Consider the following 22591-nt stretch of genomic DNA (forward strand, 5'->3'; position numbering starts at 1 on the left):
AAGGGAAAAGAACAAAATGTGAGATAATGAAAAGATGGAAATAAAGTGTTTGTAGATGGGGAGGGGGGGAAGGGGTGAAGGGAGGGCAGGGGTAAGGGGAAAAAATGAGAATCAAGACTTGTCATGAGAGGTACAAGATCCCAACAATGAATGTAACTGTGCTGTATCCCTAAAATGTACCAATAAACTCTTAAAGCTGATCAGCCCATTTGCCCATCCGTTGGAAACTGGATAAAGAAGATGTGGTTTTTCTATAAAATGGAATATTACTCAGCCATAAAGAACAAGAAACTAGATTCATTCATAGGAAAATGGATACATATTGAAGATATACTCCTAAGTGAAATAAATAAGTCACACATGTGTAAATACCGAATAGTTTCCCTGGTGTGAATAATCTGCAATAATACATAAGGTCCTAATAAGATTACTGACATTTAGAAATGGGAAGAAAGGAGCTAAAGGTTTAGGGAAGGTGGGATGGGTAGGGGAAGGGTAATAAGGGAAAAGAACAAAATGTGAGATAATGAAAAGATGGAAATAAAGTGTTTGTAGATGGGGAGGGGGGGAAGGGGTGAAGGGAGGGCAGGGGTAAGGGGAAAAAATGAGAATCAAGACTTGTCATGAGAGGTACAAGATCCCAACAATGAATGTAACTGTGCTGTATCCCTAAAATGTACCAATAAACTCAATTAAAGCTGAAAAAAAAAAGTTCCAGTTTGTTACTTTGTGCTCATCAACAAAAAAACTGTACAGTGTGTATGGAGTGGCAAAAGACCCATGGTTGTCAATTCCATTTAAGGAGAAAAAAATGAGTTATAAGATTGACTCTCCAGACTGAAGATATTGTATAAATTTACACTAATCAGGACAGTGTGATATTACTAAAAGAAAATACAAATAAATCATTTGAACAGAATAGACACTGAGCAAAGATACCCACAAACCACTGATCTTTAACAAAAAAAGCAAAATGATACTTGTTTTAACATACTGGTGCTGGAAGTTACAGGACATCCATTACAAAAAAATAAAAAATAAAAAAGGAACCCAGACATAGACCTTATTATTACCCTTTTCAAATTTAACTTAAAGTGGATCACATGTCTAACATAAAAACTGTAAGACTCTTAAAAGATATCACAGGTGAAATCTGGAAGACCCGGGTTTGGTGGGAAGTTTTATTCTTTGTTTTGTTTTGTTTTGTTTTGGTACCAGGGATCGAACTTGGGCCCTTGTGCTTGTGAGGCAGGCTGCAGAATCACTGAGCCAAACCCCTGGCCCTGGTGGGAAGTTTTAGATGGAATGTTAATAGCAATCTATGAAAGAAAGAACTGATAATTTCAAATTATACACATGTCTGTAGGTATCTTTCAAATGCTGATTTAATTTCCTTTGAATATACACCCAGAAATGGGATAGTTGATTCCTGTACTAGATCTATTTTTGGTGTTCTGAGGAATCTCCACCTTGTTTTCCATAATTATTGCAGTAATTTATATTCCTATCAGTAGCAGAGATTTCCTCCTTCTTTAGAACCTAGTATTTTTTTACACCACTCTAGAGCGAGATGCAACTCATTGTAGCTTGGATTTGTATTTGTCTGATGGATAATAATCACGAACATTTCTTCACGTATATGTGGGTAATGTGCATTTCTTTTGAGAATTATGTATTCATAACAACTGTCCATTTTTAACTGAATTACTTGGTTTTCTTGTGTTCCTTATTTATTCTGGATATGAACCTTGTGTCAGATGAACAGTCAGTAAATATTTTCTCCATCCCATGGGTTGTTTCTTTACTGTTTACTGTTTCCTTTGATATGATTAGCTTCTTTCCCTTTGTTTATATTTGCTATTGATCTGTTTAAGTATTTCTCTTTCAAAAATTTCCATGTCAGATTTTACATATAGCACATACAGGTGGAATCTATGTATGTATAGGTAGGAGTCTAGAAACCAAGCTTAAAAAAGGCACATTACATAAATTGGGCAGGTTATGTCTTTGTCTCTAACAGATAAATATATTTCACTATGTTCTTGGGTAATGTCCAGAATTTAGTACAGGTTCCTTACCTAGTCTTACCACCATAATACTATGTTCCCCTACGAAACATCTATCAGGATTCAAAGTTCATGATAGCTCTTAATTTTAGTTCTCATAACCATATGCTTTTGGCAAACTGAGAAAAGTAGAATAAATGTAAAATAATCCATGCACTTCAATATAAGTAATAATTCTTCTACGGTTCCTGGAGCTTGAACACACAACTACCTTATCAACAGTGAACGCAATGGGCTCCCTTTGGACTGCCAACATAGTTATGTGAAGGACTCGAGGGTTCTGGTTCTAGACTGCAGCCCAAGCATATATATGCTTAGGAGGACTCCTCGTCCTCCTGAAACCATAGTAAAATGGCAAGGTAGTACAAAAGAAAATAAATCTGTAAAATTGAAAAGCAAAAGGATAGAAGAGACGTAATAGAAACACTGAAAAAAAGAGAACTGATAAATTTGTTGAAAAGCAGAAATCCAGTGGAAGAAGATATATGCTATGAGATAAACATGGGAAAAAAGCTCAATTCATTTCAGGAGTCAATATCTTTTCTAGAGAAAGCTCAGAAAGTGAAGAGGCAGACATGAAGTGTGAGCATGGGGATCTTTACAGAGAACAAGAACAAAATACGCTTATTTTCTGTCTTTTCCCATTCCACAAACCTCTGCATATCAACCTTAACCCTAAGAGCTTTTCAACTTCACTTTTACCACAGGCAAAAAAACATACAAGACAGCGCCCTAAAACTGTTGAACAAACTGCTCAGATAGTGCAAGACTGACAACGTTGTGTGGGATCCACTTTTCTTCACACCTTCCTTATTGGCTCTGCTCACTGCACAGCTGATGGGCAGGTGCCATAGACAGAACCCACTCACACAGAAGAATATAAAATCAAGTGGGAGAACACACCTGTGCATATAATATCAGCAGAAAATGAGTGACAACTACGAAAAAAGCAAAAAATCATGATTTTAAAATATAAAAACACTCGAATCTCATTAAATATATGAAGAGACAAACTCAAAGATCAAAATAAATCCAAAATCTGACTTGAGGTAAAAAAAAAAAGAAAAGTAGGAAAAAATTACAACCAACAAACCAATCACATAGCCTATAAACCAACTACAATACTCAACCTCAAAGATTTTTATTTCAACAATGGTCAGTTCCTTTCTTTTTTCTTTTTTTTATTGAGTTTATTGGTACATTTTAGGTATACAGTACAGTTACATTCGTTATTGGGATCTTGTACCTTTACATGACAGGTCTTGGTTCTCATTTTTTCCCCTTGTCTGTGTCCTCCCTTCACCCCCTCCTCCTCTCCCCATTTACAAACACTTTATTTCCATTTTTTCATTTTCTCCTATTTTTTTCTTTTCCCTTATTACCTTTCCCCCACCCTTCCCATTTTCCCTACACCTTTAGTCCTTAGGTCCTTCTTTTGAGATAATTTAACAATAGTGTAGTTAAAAGTAACAACATTATCACAACACATGGTAATCCTGAATCAAACTAATCTAGCATTAAGCTTTCACAGTAGCCCTGACAAGATGTTTGTGCCACTGTATCAAGTAGTACAGAAAAAGAAAGCTAACAAAAGTGAACCTTTAGATGTAGGTATTTTTGAGACTATGAAGCAATCCTGGTTTATTTGGAAATCCAGTGAACATAAACCTAAACATTCTGATTTAAATAAAGAATATTTACACATATGTACTCAAGGTAAAATTACAAATAACATCCCAATTGAAAGGTGATGACGTAGTTTAGCACAGACAGCTGGCTCACCTTGGGAAACTGTACTGAACAGTGCAGGATCAATGGCGGGGACAGTCTGTGGAGAAGGCTGGATAGGATTACTCGTTACACCTGCAAACCAGAAAACCACAAATGGGTGTAAAATGTTGCATTTCTCAATTATATATTAGGAAAGAACTGAAAGAATCATGAGGGAATTCATTATTTTTTGACAACTTAATGGATTCCAAATTAAACTTAATTCATGTTAGACAATGGTATTGGAACATATGCAGGAAAATATATCATTAGTGTTTACATGCCATGTATAATACTTCAACTTATTTTTCATTTAATTCTTACCATACACTCGTAAAAGTAACAAATTTCTTTCCAATTTTTAAATTTTTTAATCAATTAAATATTTTTGGGGACAAAGTGGAACATAATTATGACACAATTTAACTTATAAATACTATTTCATTCTTTGTACAAAATTCAAATTTTACAGTTCAAATTTTAAAGTTAACTCCCTCCATACTGAGGATTTAAACTAGAGCCTTTGCACTGAGCTCCACACCTTTAAAAATTTATTTATTTATTTTTGTTTTTTTTGAGTCATGATTTTGCTATGTAGTTCAGGTTGGTCTTGAACCTGTGGTGATCCTCTGGTGTCAGGCCGTGGGGTACTGGGATTACAGATGTGTGCTACCACACCCAGATTTTTATTTTTAATTTTGAGATACGTTTGTAAATTGCCCAGGCTGTGATCCTCCTTCATGACCCTCCTGAGGTACTGACTTCACAGGCCTGTGCCACCATACCTGGCTCAAGTTAGCACCCCTTTAAGATGGTAGTTTTGTAGATCCATTAACAATTCATTTTGACTTTCTGCTGAAACTTGTCAAAATTGTCATATTCAATGAGTAACTAGCAGTGAAATTAACACTACAAGTTGAACACTGAAGTCAAATAACTTCTCAAAGCTAAGTTCATTTGCTCCAAGCTAATAGGTTTTATCCGAACAGTTTAACTGGAATAGGCAATCTGTAGAAAAGGTTAAGTGGCAAAGGCCTGAGTAGGAAACAGGAAGAGAGGAAAGACAAGATAAAGACATTTCTAGAATCACAAGTATATATCCTAAGAGTACTAGAATGATGGTTTTATAAAGATTAACACACTAAAATAGTTTCCCTAATATGAGATGTTGATTTTGAGGGATCTACTCATCACCAAACTCAAGGAACATAACAGTTTAAATTTATTTAACTATTTTACTTCATTTAATTTGTATTAGGGCAAAAACCTTTTTTTATAGCCATTGAAACTATTAAATGTCATGAAAATTGTATCTTTTAACTAAAAATCAAACAAAAATACTTAGTTGAAAAATACAAGATACACGGGGGAAAGTAAAGCACAAATTTAAATAGTACAAAAAAATATGTACTTGAAAACATGTCTCTCATTCCTACTCTACTTCTGCGCTATTACCTTTTCCAAAGGCACTGTGCATTTCGTGTGTTTATAGTCAAATTTATCAATCTATCTATCTCACTGCTATTCTTTGCTAAGAAGTCTGTACTCTTTGCTAAATCAAAGTCCTCTAAGTAAATCCCCTTGTCCTTCAAAAAGGCACACTCTATGTGTTTTGCAAACAGTAACGTACTCTGCATGTATACTATACTGGATGTGGTATTTCTCATTGCATATGGCTTAGCAATAATTCCAGATCAATACATTTCAATCTGCCTTGTTCTTTTTAATGATTACCTAGTGTTTCATTCTATGCATACACTATAAAAGTAGTTCATTGTATAAAAATTTAGGTTGCTACGGAGACTACTGATACTGCTATGATAGGTCATGCTTTAGTCAGTATTCTTATACACTACTATATATATGGACATACTCAGAGAAAAAAATGTATGTATTATTACAAAGTCAGGAGACTTACAAATTTTAAATTCACCAACTGTTAATATTTTTTGCTGGATTTTGATAAGAGCTAAGCAAATACATGTATATTGAAACAATAAATATTTGAAATAATCTTTCCCCTAAACCTGCCAAACATTTCAAAGTACAAAAATAATACTTAAAAAAAATTTGAATGTAAGGTCTAAGAGGGATCTTCAAAGACAAGTCTAGTGTTTTGAAGCAGCTGTACTTTAAAATGTTTTTTTGTTTGTTTGTTTGTTTTGTTTTGTTTTTGGTACCGGAGATTGAACTCAGGTCCTCGCGTTGCGTTTGCAAGGCAAACCACCAAATCGCTGAGCTAAATCCCCGGCCCATGTACTTAAAAATGTGTGTAGAGGATGGTAGATATTCATTAGACAGATTTTTTTTTAAAGGCAACTTTATAAACCATCTCAGAATCCAACCTATATATCAAGTTGCTAATAATTTGTATTACTTTCCTAAATTAAAATCTTCCAACCAACCACTAGATTGTTTTGAAAGGCATAGTTTTTGGTCAGGGCCTGCTTTAACTTTCAAATGCTTATTTGTACAACTTTATGTGACTGACTAGGCAATATTAACAAGAACAAATTGAATTTACAGGGAGAAAATGTTTAGTTATGTAGTAAAATTTCATTTGAGCAATATTTAAAAAAAGAAAAAGTAGCCTGCATCTCATTAAGTCCTATGTTGACAATTACTGAACAGCAACTTGAACTGCTGAGAGCCTGTTCCACACGCCTCAGGCGGCACAGCCAGAAGATGCTGCCTCTTGTTTATCTGGAGGCCTGGAGGCCAGGCCTGGACACTGGCAGCCATCAGAGCTATTCCCATGGGCTGAGAGGAGTGGTGCAACACACCCTTATAAATACCTGTTAAATTAGGACATGCTGTTTACTTATTTGTGGAAATGCCCACATTCAGTCATTTCTTCCTTCAATTTTGACAATGTGGAAAGGGTTATGGCCCCCAGACTGTAGTCTGCTGGAGAGATGTGACTCTAAAAACACTACTGCAGGACAGCAGAATAAGCTTGAAATATTTTCCTGTTATTTGATACAAAAGAAGTGTTAAGAAGTAACCCTCTGATTAATTTTTTAAGTGCATATATACATATACAGCACATTAGATGGGATGAAGGCATATTAAAGAATTAAAGAGATTTCTAGGTAAGCACTGAGCGGCTCTATTGACTAAGTGATGCAGGGGTTGTAAAAAGGAGACATGGGTGTTGGTTAGGAAACTACAGAAGATTATACAACAAATAAACAGAACTATGAGAGAAAGGTTTTGCAGAGGCTGAGAAAAAGGGGGGAAGATATGCTGACCAACAGGAACAGGAGAGGTAAAGGTAAGAAAGACAAGGACTGGGCTGAGGTAAACCTCAGTTTAATTATGGGGAACAGATCAAGGGAAACAACAGGTCAGTGTTAATAGTATGTCTAGTATGAGGTGAGCTGCTTTTATAATTAAAAGGCTAGTATTATTATAACACAATTTTATCTAATTAGATTTTTATAATACTGTAAACTGTAAGAAGCATGTATTTTCAAGAGGAAAAAAGTAGACAATAACTGCTTCCACGTGATACTTGCCTAGTGGTTAAAGCACAACAGGTGAATATGGTGTGTTTAAGTAGCTGCTATCCCACCTTCACTGTAGCCCTTTTGCTTTTTTATGGAAGAAATGAAAACTGTAAAGTAGTACAAACTATTCTTTTCAGGTATCTTAAGGATTTCCCTTTGATAAAAGTACATCCTGAAGCTTTATATTTGAGAAAGTAAATCATTCTTTATGTGAGTAAGAGGGGAAACATCTGCTATATTTATAAATAAAAAAGTAATTTTTTTATTAGATAACTATGAATTGATTTTTGAAATACTGTGAGTAAAATAGAAAAGAAATCTAGGGGTAAGAGGAGAATCCAACGCCTCAAACCAACAATGAAGGGGGAAAGACTTATCAGAAAAGCAGGGTTTGAAGTTGACAGGATTTTAGCTTCTTGGAGGAAGGGACACAGAAAGGAAGTTGCAAAAGCATGGGTTGGACTTGAGTTCAAATTCTGGCTTTCTCATTGGGTATGTCTATTTTCTCTGCTAAGTGTTAATCTCTTTAGACTCCATAAATAAGAGACAACGATATATAATATAGCTGCTGCAAGAATAATGGTTTAAACAGCTATGACATGCTAAATGTATAAAATAAGATAGGTCCTCATCCTACAAAAATTCTAAAGTGTTTGGTTATTCCCTTTTCTAAGGAATGGGAAGGAGGGAAGAAGGGAGACAAGGAGAGAGGCAGAGGGGGAAAGGGGAGCGAGGAAGAAAGAAATATAAAACAATCTACACCCAATTAACCGGATCAAAATGAAATAGACTACTACCTCCTAATAACTATCTTCATGTCATAAATATTTCAAGTGGTGCATATTGTATGTTTGAGCCTGCGAAATTACCAGTACTTTATAATTTTTGTTGTACAAAAACAGCAATTTCATCAGCTTAATGTAGTCCTACTAAAAGTGCTTTAACACACACAAACACACACACAAATATGTATGTGGTGGTGGGGAGAATACATATAGTACACAAACGACATACAACGTACAACGTGTATGCAGCTATCCCTTAGGTATTATCTAAGGCAATATCTCTTGGATAATCTTTCTGTAAGATTTTTAAAAGTTTTAATCCTAGATGTAACACTTCTCTTGGTTCAAAAAAAATGATTTTAAATGCTTGTTAACTTGTCATTAAATGTCTTCTCTTTGGAATAAAAATTGGAAGGAAGAGGGAAGAAATCAAGTCAAAGAAGCTAATTTACTGATTGTGGATTTCTGTGTTAGGTTTACTATCAAATTTTTATACCTTTAAAAATTAAAATAACTATGAAAAATAAGTATGATTAATTTAGATAAAAGAAAAAAATCTAGCTTGAGAGAAGTTAAATACCAGTTTAATTTGTGGGTCAGCAAGCATGTGATTTAGTAGCAACTATTAAACAGTATTATCTGATTCCTGAAAGGACCACGCTGACCCCTCCATGAGAATGCCCATCTGGGATTCTTGATCAGAGCTGACACGTTCAAGTGTATTTGGAATGTATTCATCTAAGGCAAACATACTAAAGTACTGCTTTTGCTTAGCTACACTACATTGCAAATCTAGAAGGTTTTAAAAAGATATTAAAATATTTAAAACAGCACACCATGAAATTTTACTCAAAAAAACCCCCTCAAAAACAAAGAAATTCAAATTGGTTTGACTATGAATGTCATCACATGGACCATAAGGCATTGAAAAGTCAAGGTAGATTATCCCGAAGGATGACAAATGATCAGTGCTGTGATGATCGATTTCATTAACAATCTTTTTTAAAAATTAATTTTATTGGTACATTTAATGTGTACAATATAATGACATTCATTGTTGGAAATTTGTACCTTTACATAATTAATCTTGGTTCTTATTTTTTCCCCTTTCCCTGGCCTGCTTTCAACCCCTCCCTCCCTTCCTATCTACAAAAGACTTTGTTTCCATTATTTTTCATTTTCTCATATTAGAAACATTATCTACATATAATACAAAGCTGAAAGATTTAAAACATGAAGAAAAAGGTGATTGAAACAGAAAACCTTTAAATGTTACTTAACTTATGCAAAATGACCTAAAGGCCCAAATTTTGTTACCATAGTGCACTACTGACCTAGAGCCTACAAGGAATCTCGCTTGCCTCACTGTTATTCTCAAATGACACTGAAGGGGAGGGAGCAAAGGGAAGGGAAGGAAAGAAAAAGAAAAACTAATACATACAAAAATGTAGAAATTACTCTTTTTAATAAACAACATTAAACAATGCACTACAATACTTGTTATTGCACAAAGAACTATGGTGCAATAAACAGTAAAACTTCAAGGAGAATTTAGTGCTTTTTGCAGGAGGGTAAGGGTTCTGCTCTGCTGCAGACCACCATTAGGAGGAACACAAATGAGGGAAGTGAAGTTCTTACTCACGAGAGGGGAATATGAATGTCTTACCTGCACCATGTGGCACTTCTGCAGGTGTGTTAGCTGGGGCGTGTGCGCCTGGAGGAATCTGGATTCCAGTATAGCTGCCTGATGGGATGTTGCTTGGGTCAAAAACTGAAGAGGATGATGGCTGAGGTGGCTGAGTAGGCAGAGAGGTTGCGCCAGCTTCTTCATTTTCTTCAATATCTATTTAGACATAATGTCAAAGTAAAACAAATGTATTCTTTTTGCTACATTCACATGACCAAAAAACAAAACAAAATAAAACAAAACAAATGAAAAAATACCTTACAAATGCAATACTACTTACTGCAGTTGATAAATAGGCCCCATCTTTCAAAATACAAGCTTTATTTTATTTTTTTAAAAATTAATTGTTCCACAATAGGATTATTACTTTTTTCAGGTTAATACTTTCCAATTCTGCAAATTTTTTATACATGGCATATTTTTCTTTAAAATAAAGTTTCTTGAAATAAAAAATCAAGGACATTTTTGGCAAACATTTCATACTTATGCCATCCAGTATCAACTCTATTTGTTGACAGCTGCCTCTCACTCAGTATTTACTGTGTGCTAGCTATTAAATGATTGTGTGTATTGTTCAAAGTATTAAGTTAAACAAGAACAAAGGAATGAAATTTCACATTTAGTCATCTATGGAGAAGAGGTGAGGAGATACATTCTTTTGAAATGTTGGCTCTAGACTTTTAAAATACACTACATTGTTGGATAATGTGGAAGACTGCTTTAAAAAGCAGACTGACAAGATTAATTTTAATAAGAGACAAAACCGAATTAATGATAAGAAAAATAAAGTTCATTTTATAAAATTAAATAATTACAAAACAACAAAGATAAGGGAAAACATAAAGAATATAGGAAAAAAAGAGAACAAATGTCATGAATATTAGATACAAAAGAAAAGAGGTGCTATCAATAAACATCCCATACACATCAGAAAGACAAGGTAAGACAATAAGGACATGTCAAATCAGTCACCTGAAGAACCTAAGAGAAACAACACTCAGTGAAAGATATAAACTACTGTTACTTACCCAAGAGATGATCTGACCAGTATTATACCTATTGAAGAAACTGACTTCATAGGATAAAAACCTTCCTACAATTATGGCCTACATGGATTACATATTTAAGTAAAGTGTCAATCTTATACAAAAAGTGTCATAAAACAGAACAATACTAAAACGTCACAAAGACTTGAACACTGACACACAAATCCTTAATCCTTAATAAAAGTATCAAATCTAGCCATATAATACAAAGTTCCTTCGTGAATGAGTGGGGCTTAACCAAAAAGTGCAACTATGGTTCAACATTTGAAAAATCAATCAATGTAACATATATTAACAGAAGGAAAACCATACGCCAATTCCAATAAATAAATGTATAAAGAACTCAACAAAATTCAACATCCACTTATAACAAATATTCTTTTTTTTGGTTCTTTGAGACAGGGTCTCACTATGTAGCTGAACCTGACCTGGAACTCCCTATGTAGCCCAGGCTGGTCTCGAACTCACAGAGATGCTCCTGCCTCAGTCTCCCGAGTGCTGGGATGACAGTGTGCACCACCACACCCAGGTATAACAAATATTCTTAATAGCCCGAGTAAATAAAGGAAATTTCTCAGTATCACAGGACAAAAAAACAAACAAAAAAATGGGTATATTTATCACCACTGGTACAATAGGAAAGGCTGTGGCTGGAGTAGACATAAAGATTGGAAAGAAAGAAGTGAAACTTTTCTTTTAGGTAACATGGTTATCTACACAGAAACACTGAAGGAATTTACAGATTACTAGAACTAATAGATAAATGGGAATTTACAAATTACTAGAACTAATAGGTGTACTGGTACAAGATCAGTATACAAAAAAAATCAGCTGAAATTCATACACTAGAGGCAAACATTGAAAACACTAAATCAGGATAATAATTTCACTTACAAAGAATAAAAAGATACAAAATACTTGGAAAAACATTTATAAAAAGAGGTACAAAACTCTATTCCAAAAAATATGAAATATCTCTGAAAAAAATTAAAGGCTTAAAGAAATGAGGTATTTAATGTATTGATGGACTTAGTATTAAGATATCAATTGTCCTAAAATGATCTATAAATCAATGCAATAATAATCATAACCTCAACAGACATTTTTAAAAGTACAATCTGAAATCCTGTTTCTTAGAATAGTTAAAATCTTGAAAAAGAAGAGAAAGACTGGAGGACGTGTATCATCTGACTTCAAGATTTACAAGGCAGCAAAGGGGTATAGTAATGACACAGGTCAGGAAAATACACGAATAGAACTGAGTGGAGACAGAGTCACATGTACAGGTTAACTTAATTTTGGGCAAAGGAATCAAAGAAACTTAACGGGAAAGGAAAGTGTAACATATGATACTGGAATAATAGGACATTCTTATAAGTGTTTATAGGAAGACCATTAATTCATATCTCATATTATACACTGAAAATAACAGGTACAAGATATATTACAGATCTAAAAGTAAAAGCTATAAATATTCCAGATTAGAAATAGTATTTCTGAAGTAGATTTCCTAGAAAAAAATCATAAAAAATTTAAAAATTATAAATTATACTTTATATCATTAAAGCTTTGGCTAACCAAAAGACAATTAAAAACTAAGTAAATACAGAACAGACTATTTTCAAACCACGTATTTGACAAATGACTATATGTAATTAATAATTTATACATGACTCAATGACAAAAAGATAAGCAACTCATTAAAAAATGGGCAAAAACATTAATGTTTATAGAGTATTACTTATAACAACCAAAAGATGTAAATATTAGAAATATCCATTAATAGGTCAGTGGTTGGCTGGATATCTATCTTCCTATCAATCAAATTCAGCCATTCAGCCTTTTGAATGAAATTCTCTAACACAGAGGATGCTTGAAGACATTATGCAATGCAATGCAAAATAAGCTTGTCAGAAAAGATCAGATACTATTTGGTTCCACTGAACATTAGGTGTCTGGAGTAGTCAGATACATTGGGACAGAAAACAATGGTGGCTGCCAGCAGCTAAGGGGGTGGGTATCGTCTAATAGATTTCCAGTTTGAGGACATGAAACCGGTCTAGAGTATTCGTGAATTTCACAGACGTAATTCTAAAAGAAAGAAGCTGGCACAAAATACTACTGTATGATTCCCTTTATTTCAGATTCTAGAATAGGCAGAACTAATGTATGGTGAAGAAAAAGAAACAAGGGCCAAGGATTTAGCTCAGTGGTTCTGCCGCCTGCCTTGCAAGGGCAAGGACCAGAGTTTGATACCTGGTACCAAAAAAAGAAAAAAAAAACAAAAAAAAAGAAACAAAATTCAATTGTCTCTCAAAGTGGGAATAGACTGGAAAGGAGTGAAAAGTAGTTTTTTTGAGAGGGTGTAATGGAAATGTTTTAGATTTAGAGAAAGGTGCATTAAATGTCTCCAATGTCAATGAATTATACATTTAACATACATGCATTTCATTATACAAAGGTTTTATGTCAGAAAAGAAACACTCAAAAACTAAAGAAAACCAGACAAATAGAAAACTCATTTGTATGCTTGTTTTTTATGTTGGTGTAGATAGATTTACTTATGCTTCTGGCCGTACCATTTCTGTTTTCCAGATATGAACAAGTTAACATAATACTTCATTCTTTCAAGGGAAAAGTTAAGAACTTAAAAATTATAGAATTCAGTGATACTATAAAAACGCTTGAAAAATAAAATCGATTAGGCATTTTAATATATCTAAAATGACACATCTCAAATAATCCTTAAAACCACACTACAGTGAAAGCAATAAAGGCATATTTAAGAGTATATGCATAATTGAAGGCTGAGGGTGTTGGTACATGCCTGTATTCCCGGCATTTGGGAGGATGAGGCAGGAGTGTGAGGACAGCATGTGCTACATAGTGAGTTCAAGGTCAGTCTACACTACATACTGAGACCCTATCTCAACAATAGATAAAAATTAAAAAGTAAAGTATATGCATGACCACATAAAGGAGGTAAAGTCAAATGTTTTAAATCAAATATTTGAAGTTAATGAAAAATATAGCATGTATTTTTACATTTACTACAAACATATCTAACAAGATATATAACAAGATAGCAGTGACTCAGCTTTAATTTTCAATGTAATCTAAATAATAATAACAATAATTACTAAATATGAAGAACCATTCAATCTTTGCTTAGTTCTTAAGCTACCTACATTCCCTAGAGTCTCAACATTTAACTTTGGCTTTACCTCTTGCTTTTAAGTAAAAAACTTCAAAGTTCTATTTTATCCCAGCCCCTCCTTCTGAAATCTTTGGTAGGATATCTAACTGCCAGTTGGACTACTTCAAGGAGTAATTAATTACCTTAGTATCTCAATGTCTTCTCTTAAATTTCTCCACCAAATTTGTTCATCCTAAATGATCCATTTCTTTCATGGAATCACCATGTCTGCAATCACTTAATCTGGGAACGTAACAATTATCTTCCATTTCCTCTCTTGTCCCTCATCGAACTGTCTCTAGCTTGTCTTAACTCCACAGCCAATACTTTACCAGGCTGTCACTGTTTACCACGTGGCTTACTAATAGCCCCTGGATTTGTCCCACAACCTTATAAATTTGCTTTTTCCTATTCACTTCCCTATAAAATAGCTAGAAATATTCTGTATGAAAACTACTGTTAAAAATCAGGCAAGGTCAGATAATGAAGTATGTACTTCATGAATACATAAGAAAACATTACCTGAAATGCTGGATGAAAGTGTGCATCTTTAGGAGATGAACTATAGAGCAGTTTGAGCATAGCATTCACATGCACGAGTACGGTATTTCTTCTTCACCCAGAGGCAGTATGTAACTCTTAGTAGCCTTCTGAATAAATATATAAAACACTAATTGTTTTTTGGGGGGTCTTTTTGGGGGATTTTCATTAGGTATTACTTATATACAGTAGTAAAATTCACATTTTGTAGAGGTACACGTATAGTTTTAAAAAACTGAGACACTGTGAAACACCACCAGAGCCACGTAATAGGGTACTCCTATTACCCCAGAAGCTCATTCCACATTCTTTTGTAGAAAATCTCCTCCTTTAACACTCATCTGCGCACTAAATTGATTTATTCCTACAGCTTAGGGTAGAACTGCTAGGTCTTATGTGAAGTATTATACTTAGTTTTATATAAAACTACCAATTCTCCCCGTCTTTTCTATAAGCAATGTATGGGAGTGCCAGACTGCTCAGCAGCCCTCTCCAAACTTGATACCAGCTTGTTAAACTTTAGCTTTAGACGCTAGTAGGCAAGTTATCGTGCAGTGATTCTGATTTTCCTTAATGACTACAGATTTCAGCATCTTCCTTGTGTGCTTATGTACCACCTACTCATTCTTAAATGATACATGAAAACACTCAGCTGTCATTTCATCAGTGGATATATAGCCTTGTAAAATATGCAGATCCCTATGTAGAACTGAAAACAGTGAGCACTGCACACATGGAGAAATCACACAGAAGTAAAATATCACTTATCTCATCAGTACATATTCATTGAATGAGCACTGATTAAGAAAAAAATCACCCACAGAGACACTCGCATAGAATAGAACAAAAAGGGCGATCATTAGTACCAGGGCTAGCTGCATCCCAAGGTTTCTAGGAGTAAAAGAGCAGATAATGCCAAGGGTATTTATTCTGTTCCAAAGCAAAAAGAACAAGTGGGGCTCATTGTGCAATGTAAAGTTGGTCCAATATTAGGCAACTTTTTAACACAGTTCACCATATTAATAGACCTAAGGGAATGAATTTGGCTGGAGTTGGCTCTGGCCAGTGGATCACTGCCTGCTTTGTAAATAAGGCTTTGCTGGAACACAATTTTGCTTACTTGTTTTCATATTGCCTATGGCTACTTCTGTACTTTAAAAGCAGAACCACACAACTGCAACCAAGACTATATGGTCCAAAGCTTAAAATATTCTCTCATCCTCTTAAGAAAAGATATATTGACTCCCGCACTACAAACCATCTTCACAAATGCCTAAAAGTTGTATAATAAAATGCAAGGACCATTCTTCCTGGCAATCCAATCCTTTTTTTTATTTTTGTACGAGGGATTGAACTCAGAACCTTGCGCTTGCAAGGCAGGTGCAGAACCACTGACCTAAATCCCTGGCCCAATCTAGTCGTTTTTTATCTGTAGCTAAGAGTAAATTATTTCACTTCAGAGGATATGATTCTTGACCTTTAATGGAAGGTTACTTTTTTTTGTGTGTTGAAACTTAAATATGTATTATTTGTATGTTTTTCTTGTTTACAAAGAACATACATCTCTCTTTTTTTTGGTACCAGGGATCCATCTCCAGTCTTTGCACTTGCAAAGCAGGCAGCGAAACCACTGAGCTAAATCCTAGGCCCAGAAAATACATTTCTGGTTGTACTTTTAAACAGGAAAAAAAAAAAGTAAGGACCATGTGGAATTTTCTGTACAGAGAATAGTGATTTTTTTTCTCCTGTGAGTTTACTGTACTTTCCAAGTGCTTGTCAATAGTTTTTCCCTTTTTTTTCCATTACACATATTCCATGACATAGTAACTAAAATGCCAAGTGAAGTAAGATGATGTTCATTTTTTCATAAATATTTATAAAACCTACATAATGTATGATGGTGATTCTATATGTATGTGTGTGTGTGTGTGTGTGTTTGTGTGTGTGTATATATTTAAAAGCCAGGTGTGAAACAGTACACATATTACCAATTGTGTGTGTAAAGGTGCAAAGAGAGGGGACATATATATTCGTATTTGCTTGTGAACTCATGAAAAATTATCATTACAAAGAAAGTAAAAGTAGTATTTCCTCGTTTGAAATTTGGTAGGATTGATGAGATCACAGATATGGTGGAAATCAGAAATTCATTTTGAATTTTTTTATGTACTCTATAATTATTTTTCAACCATGTGATGTATTACTTACCTAACCCCCCAACAAACAAACAAACTAACAGACAGATCAAATGGATAATACAAAGTTAATACCACGTTCTTTGTGGTTTGGACACATTTTATAAATTATAAATGGATTGCCTTTTGTATGTAGAAAGGAAATTTGGTTAGACAGGGGAGATAGCCAAACCACCATGCTGACATAGACAGATACTAGAGCAATTTTAGCCATGTTGCTCACTATCCTTGAGCTTATTAATTTTATACTTAATTTCCATGGATTTTGGATTTGATATTGCTCCTTCTAAAACTCTGAATAATCCACTCAACAGTTATGATTGTACTGCATCATTTACTTAATACAAATACATACCATTATCTTCCTCAATTCCAACAGGGCCTGCTTGAGGAGTCTCCCCATTTTTCAAACAATTATGAATATATGTTGCCTTCCACCTTGCATACTTCCTGTGTTTCACATTCTAAAAGAGAGTATTTTTATATTAATATTAGACTGTGGAAAACAAGTATGTCTGAGATAAAACACAGTTTTGCATTGTACCTCTCTGAAAGAATCTGACAGTCTCCCTACCCTACCGTTCACTGTACCAACTATGGAGAGCTTGACATACTCCATGAATAGCTGGAAAAACACCTGACTAATTCTCCTACAGCAGAGAGTTACACAGAAGGTCTGCAACTGAAGCATGGAAGTGTCCCTCCACTAAAACTTGGAACTTTAATTCACAACAGAAAAATAGGCTAAACAGAACTTTAAGTTTAAATATAAAAGATAGTAACTACAGATCAAACTATTTTCACTTAAGATTTGTACTATGTATGAAAACAACCATGCCTTTCCTCCTTCACCTAGTATTCAGAGTGATCGTCTAAATTATTAATATCAATCTTTTCAGTGGCTTCCCAATGAATGCAAACTTTAAAACAAATGCTACATGGTTCTTGATTGTCCAACTTCCTCTAATGTGCCTATCCTGTTCATTCAGTAACATCCAGCTATGTGAGCATAATCACAGGCCAAGGCCCATACAACCCTCTCCTTCTGCCTATGCCTCCCATTTTTTTCACAAGTGAACTCACCCGTATTCAACTCATTCCTCTTATGTCAGATCAAATGTCATTTTGTTTAAAAAGGTTTTCCTGATCTTCTCAGCAATCTTCTCTAAAACAATATTTATCACAATTTATAGGTAAGACTCCCACACCTCCATTCTTTGAAGGGAAAGAGGTAATTATATATATTTTTATGTATGTTTAGAGAGCACCACCCAGTACATATTCACATATACTCTAGGAGGTATTAAAAGGCATTATTAAAGTCAAGGTCTCTGTCTGCCTGCTGTTTATTCTAAGCATTTGGCTTTGTTCCAGCACACGGTAAGTACGTAGTTGTTCAGCAAATACATTTCTAAAACATACAACTACTTGATTCTGTTGCAAGTTATTCTCTCTGATATACAGATTACTTCTGTGATAGTGTAACAGAGTATAATTTCTGTGGTTTGTAATAAAATATTGGGGTTAGAAAGCTCAAGTTCCTTATACAGTTATATACAACTGGAAATTTCCAGTGTTTGACTGTTTTGACCCACAGAAATGGCATTATTAAAGGTTTCTTTCGTTCTGTGAGAAAAAAAGAGTATGTGCTGAAGCAGTGAGGTTTCCTGGGGACGAACCAGTAATACATGGACTTTGGGGGACGCTTATAAACCACAGCAGTCTCACAAGAGCATTTTATCTTTTTTCTTAGGGTTTCAAAATTTCTTCACTGTAGAGATGAAGAAACACTACTACAAAATGTCTTACTCAGGGTCACACTATTTCAGTAATGAAGCAGGTTCAGGACTGCCTTGGTAAACTATAACTACCACTACAATTTGTTATTTAAATGGAAATAATATGAAATAAGGGAAAATAGGCTTTAATAGATCAGCTACTAAAATGTATATTGATAGAGAATATATTTTGAGAGATGAAAAAAACAATCATTTTGAAACTAAACGAATAAGCTGCTTAGGGAAGTTTAAATTGCCTGCTGTTAAGATCTTTAAAAGTAAACTCTCCAAGCTGAAGTAATTTAATCCTGTCTGAAGTTATTGGGAAAGTCATATTACAATTACCTTATAAGATTTGTTCAGTCCTAATTTCAGAATATGAGCAGGGTAGATAAGTTTAAACCACATTGGTTGGGTTCCTTTATTAGTATATGAAGTTGAAAACATTAGTTTAGGCTGCAAAAAGGGTTTATTTTAGTAAATACACTTAAAACAGTTTCCCCAATGCAGATAAAATAATAAAGTTTGATTTTTATTTCACAGTTCCTAAGACACCCTTACTTGGCCAAATAGGCATGCACAATATTTAACAGAAATTTCTGACACTTGTTAGTTTGAAATTAATGTACTTTATGTTTATTTTCTTTAAAATAAAGAATGTTAGATATTACATGATACTTTAGGAGGAAATTTTCTTTTCTTTTTTTTGGTACCGGGGATTGAATTCAGGTCCTTGCACTTGCAAGGCAGGCCACCGAACTGCTGAGCTAAATTCCCGGCCCAGGAGGAAATTTTCAAGATGTCAATATTTTTGAAATCCATCAGCTTCTTTTGGCTGATTAGATATCCTTTCTGGGAAAAAGGAATTGCATAAAGAACTTTTTACTTTTGTCTCTGGCCTCTTAAGTTCCTGTTTGGTAACCAGATTGGGGGAAAATCATTGACAACTGCTAATTTCAGCTACTAGAATTAGCAGCAGTATGCAAAGTCTTCATTTAACTTTTAAATCATTTGTACTTGTTACCTCCAAGAATGATTGGGTAGGAAAACACTAACCACCACAGACAGAATCAAGCATTTTCAAATTCAGTGCACAAAAGAATAACATGAGGGTGTAAGTGAAAAAAAAAAATTCTAGTCCAAGTTACGAAAAATATGATACAAGCCATCCTCCAATAATACACCAAATAACCATCTTGAAGTTTCATATGAGCTGCTTCCAATTGTTCCTTTTTGATTTTCTCTTGAATCCAGCCTACTCTATTCTTATGCTAACCACTCACTGCCCCTCCTTTTATAAAGGCTACAGGTTACTTCTGTACTGCTAAATCCAATGCTTAGATGTCATTTCTTCAATCTCATCAGCATGAAATGTTGATTCATTCTCCTGCCTTAATTCTTCTTTTCACTTGGTTTTCTGCTTATGAAGGTCTCCTTATTTTTCTTTCATCTTGCTGGCATTCCTTCAGTCCTTTATACTGGTTCTTTCTCTAGAGTTAAGGCTGGGAGTGCCAGACTCAGTTCTTAGACTCCTTATCTTCTCTTCCTACACTTCACCTTGATGCTCTCATCCAGTTTAATGGCTTTCAAAAATCTCTTCCTGAACCGCAGGATGTATATATCCAAGTTGACATTACACTTCAGACATGTTTGATCACCTTCCTCATTTTTCTCCACTAAATTTGTTCCTCCACATGTTGGTGTATAGGAACTCCATTTTAAAAGTTATTTAATCCCAAATCTTTAGTCTTTTTTGGCTCCTTGATTCTCTCACACTTTACCAATGAATCCTTTAGCATCAGTTAGCTCATATTCAAACTTTATCCAGAATCCAAACACTTCTCACCAGGGCCTCTACTGCAAACTCTGTTCAGCAACTATTATCTTTCCTCCTGATTGATTATTTAATAATGTCCTAGTAACTCTCACTTTTACCATCTTTGTCCAGGTCAGTGGAAAGAACAATATAATTAAAACACAAGAACAACAGTGTCAATTATGCCTGAACTCACGCTCACCATGCACATCTCCTATCACTCTCCCTTCTTATTCTGGATTTAGGTACTATGCCCTTTGCTAAACAAGAACAAGTAGCCTGCACCACCTCAGAAACTTGGTACTTTCTCTTGTGTCTTCCTGGAGTATCTGCAGTCATTCTCCTATCTCCTTCAAGATTTGCTAAAATAGGGCCAGGGATTTAGCTCAGTGATTCCATCGCCTGCCTCGCAAGAGGAGGGATCCAAGTTCGATCCCTGGTACCAAAAACAAAACGAAACAAAAAAATATTTTCTAACATATTATCACCTCAGTGAAGCCTTCTCAGTGAAGTTCCTCAACCAACTTATTTAAAAATCGACCCTCTTATTTCTGCCTTGAACTTCTCCATGACACTTATATGATGTGATATATACATTTACAATTATTTTATTTGCTTTCTCTACCACAGGAATGCGATGCCTACAATGGGAGGCATTTTACCCGCTGCTGTCTGCTGAGCCTAGAACAGTACTCGCAACATCGAACTTGACAAATACCTGGTGAATGAACAGTGGATAAAATTTGGAATCCGTATCTTTATCAAAAACAACAAATGTTTCTGAATTTGGCTGGAAACCACAATGTAAACACTAAATTGAAGCAAACTTTTTTTGCTAGTGAATACACATGTATACTAAACCTGAATGTACCATTCGACTTAGATTTTTAAGAAAGGGTTAGTGGATAGGGCCAAGGGTATCTGTAAGCACTCCCCCACTTATATTCAAAAGTAAAATGCACACACTGAAGAGAGAATCTGTAGTTTTCATAACACTTGCAAAGTAGTGATATAAAAGGGACTAATATAATCTCTAACTTGGTGGTGACATCATAGATAATAAATTTATGATCCTAATCTCTAAATTCTCCCAAACATACAAAAAAGAAGTGGTCTACATAACTCCAGAAACATTGAAATGTAACATGAGAAATGCTTGAAAAATAAGAATCATATTTATTATCATAATGACTAAAATGTTGTTTTCTGTACCAGTTAAGAGCAAGATGAAGACAATGCATTCCCATACCATTTCATTGTACATTTCTGAGATCAAGGATAATCTTACATATAACAGTTATCAAAAAAGAAGAAAGAAATTTAACATAATGCTACTGTTTGATTTACAGTTACAGCAAATTTGTCAATTGCTCAATAATATATTCTGCAGTTATATCTGCTCCAGGTCTAGATGTAATCTAAGGAATATGAATTATTTAGTGGTGATATTCATTCAGATTTCACTCTAGAATGTCATTTTTTAGTTTTTTTACCTTGAGATTAAAAAAAAATACTAACCTAGTTGCAAAATGTCTACTGATCTGGATTTAGCTGATGTTTCTTCATGACTAGACTCATTTTATGCATTTCTTGCAGTACTGCCATGGAAGTGATGTTTGTCTTAATCAGTTCATCTTATCAAGAGTCATACGATGCCAGTTTGGTCCAGTACTGGTGATGTTAGGCTGGAGGACTTGGTTAAAGAGGTGAATGACAAGTTTTACCCTTACAAACTTATTATTTTCCTCTTTGAAATTAATAGACCACATGAGGGAAGACATTTATTAGAATTCTACTGTAAAGAGCCTCCTCTGCTTTTCTACTACTTATTCATTTTACTTGTCAGCATGGACCCATATATTCTTAATCAGTAGGTTGTTACCCACTACCATCATTCTTATTTGGATGATATAATTATCCCTGACATGAACAGTCAGAATCCATTCAAATTGGCTGCAGGTCCTCTGATATTTTCTGGCACAAGAAGGTCAAGCCTTACTTAATGCTTTCCCTGACCTTACTCAAGATTCACTCTTTTGAGTAAAAGTCCTTCCTGGCTCTTGTTATGGAAGACTGGCGTTTTGAACACCAATTCAGAGTGTGGGGCTCACTACAGCTGGAGTATCAAGTGCTTCTGGGCTGTTTCAATATAGTGATAAAGTAACAAATGTTTTGTGTGTATATTTACACAAAGGTGTATTAT

The 22591-nt window shown here is 34.6% G+C and overlaps 1 protein-coding gene across 1 annotated transcript in view; it reads right to left on the reverse strand.

Annotated features, from left to right (window-relative positions):
- Vta1 (vesicle trafficking 1) overlaps window positions 1–22591 on the reverse strand; it is a 58361-nt gene that overhangs the window by 9651 nt on the left and 26119 nt on the right. Inside the window, exons 5-7 of the mRNA XM_010626604.3 lie at window positions 17150–17258; window positions 9797–9973; window positions 3849–3929 (exon numbers count right to left, since the gene is read on the reverse strand). Coding sequence (XP_010624906.1) covers window positions 3849–3929; window positions 9797–9973; window positions 17150–17258 — 367 coding nt within the window. The remainder of the gene's footprint in view (window positions 1–3848; window positions 3930–9796; window positions 9974–17149; window positions 17259–22591) is intronic.

The sequence above is a fragment of the Fukomys damarensis genome, unplaced genomic scaffold (genome assembly GCF_012274545.1).
Source record: "Fukomys damarensis isolate Sample0158 unplaced genomic scaffold, DMR_v1.0_HiC HiC_scaffold_14, whole genome shotgun sequence".
Taxonomy (NCBI): Eukaryota; Metazoa; Chordata; class Mammalia; order Rodentia; family Bathyergidae; genus Fukomys; species Fukomys damarensis.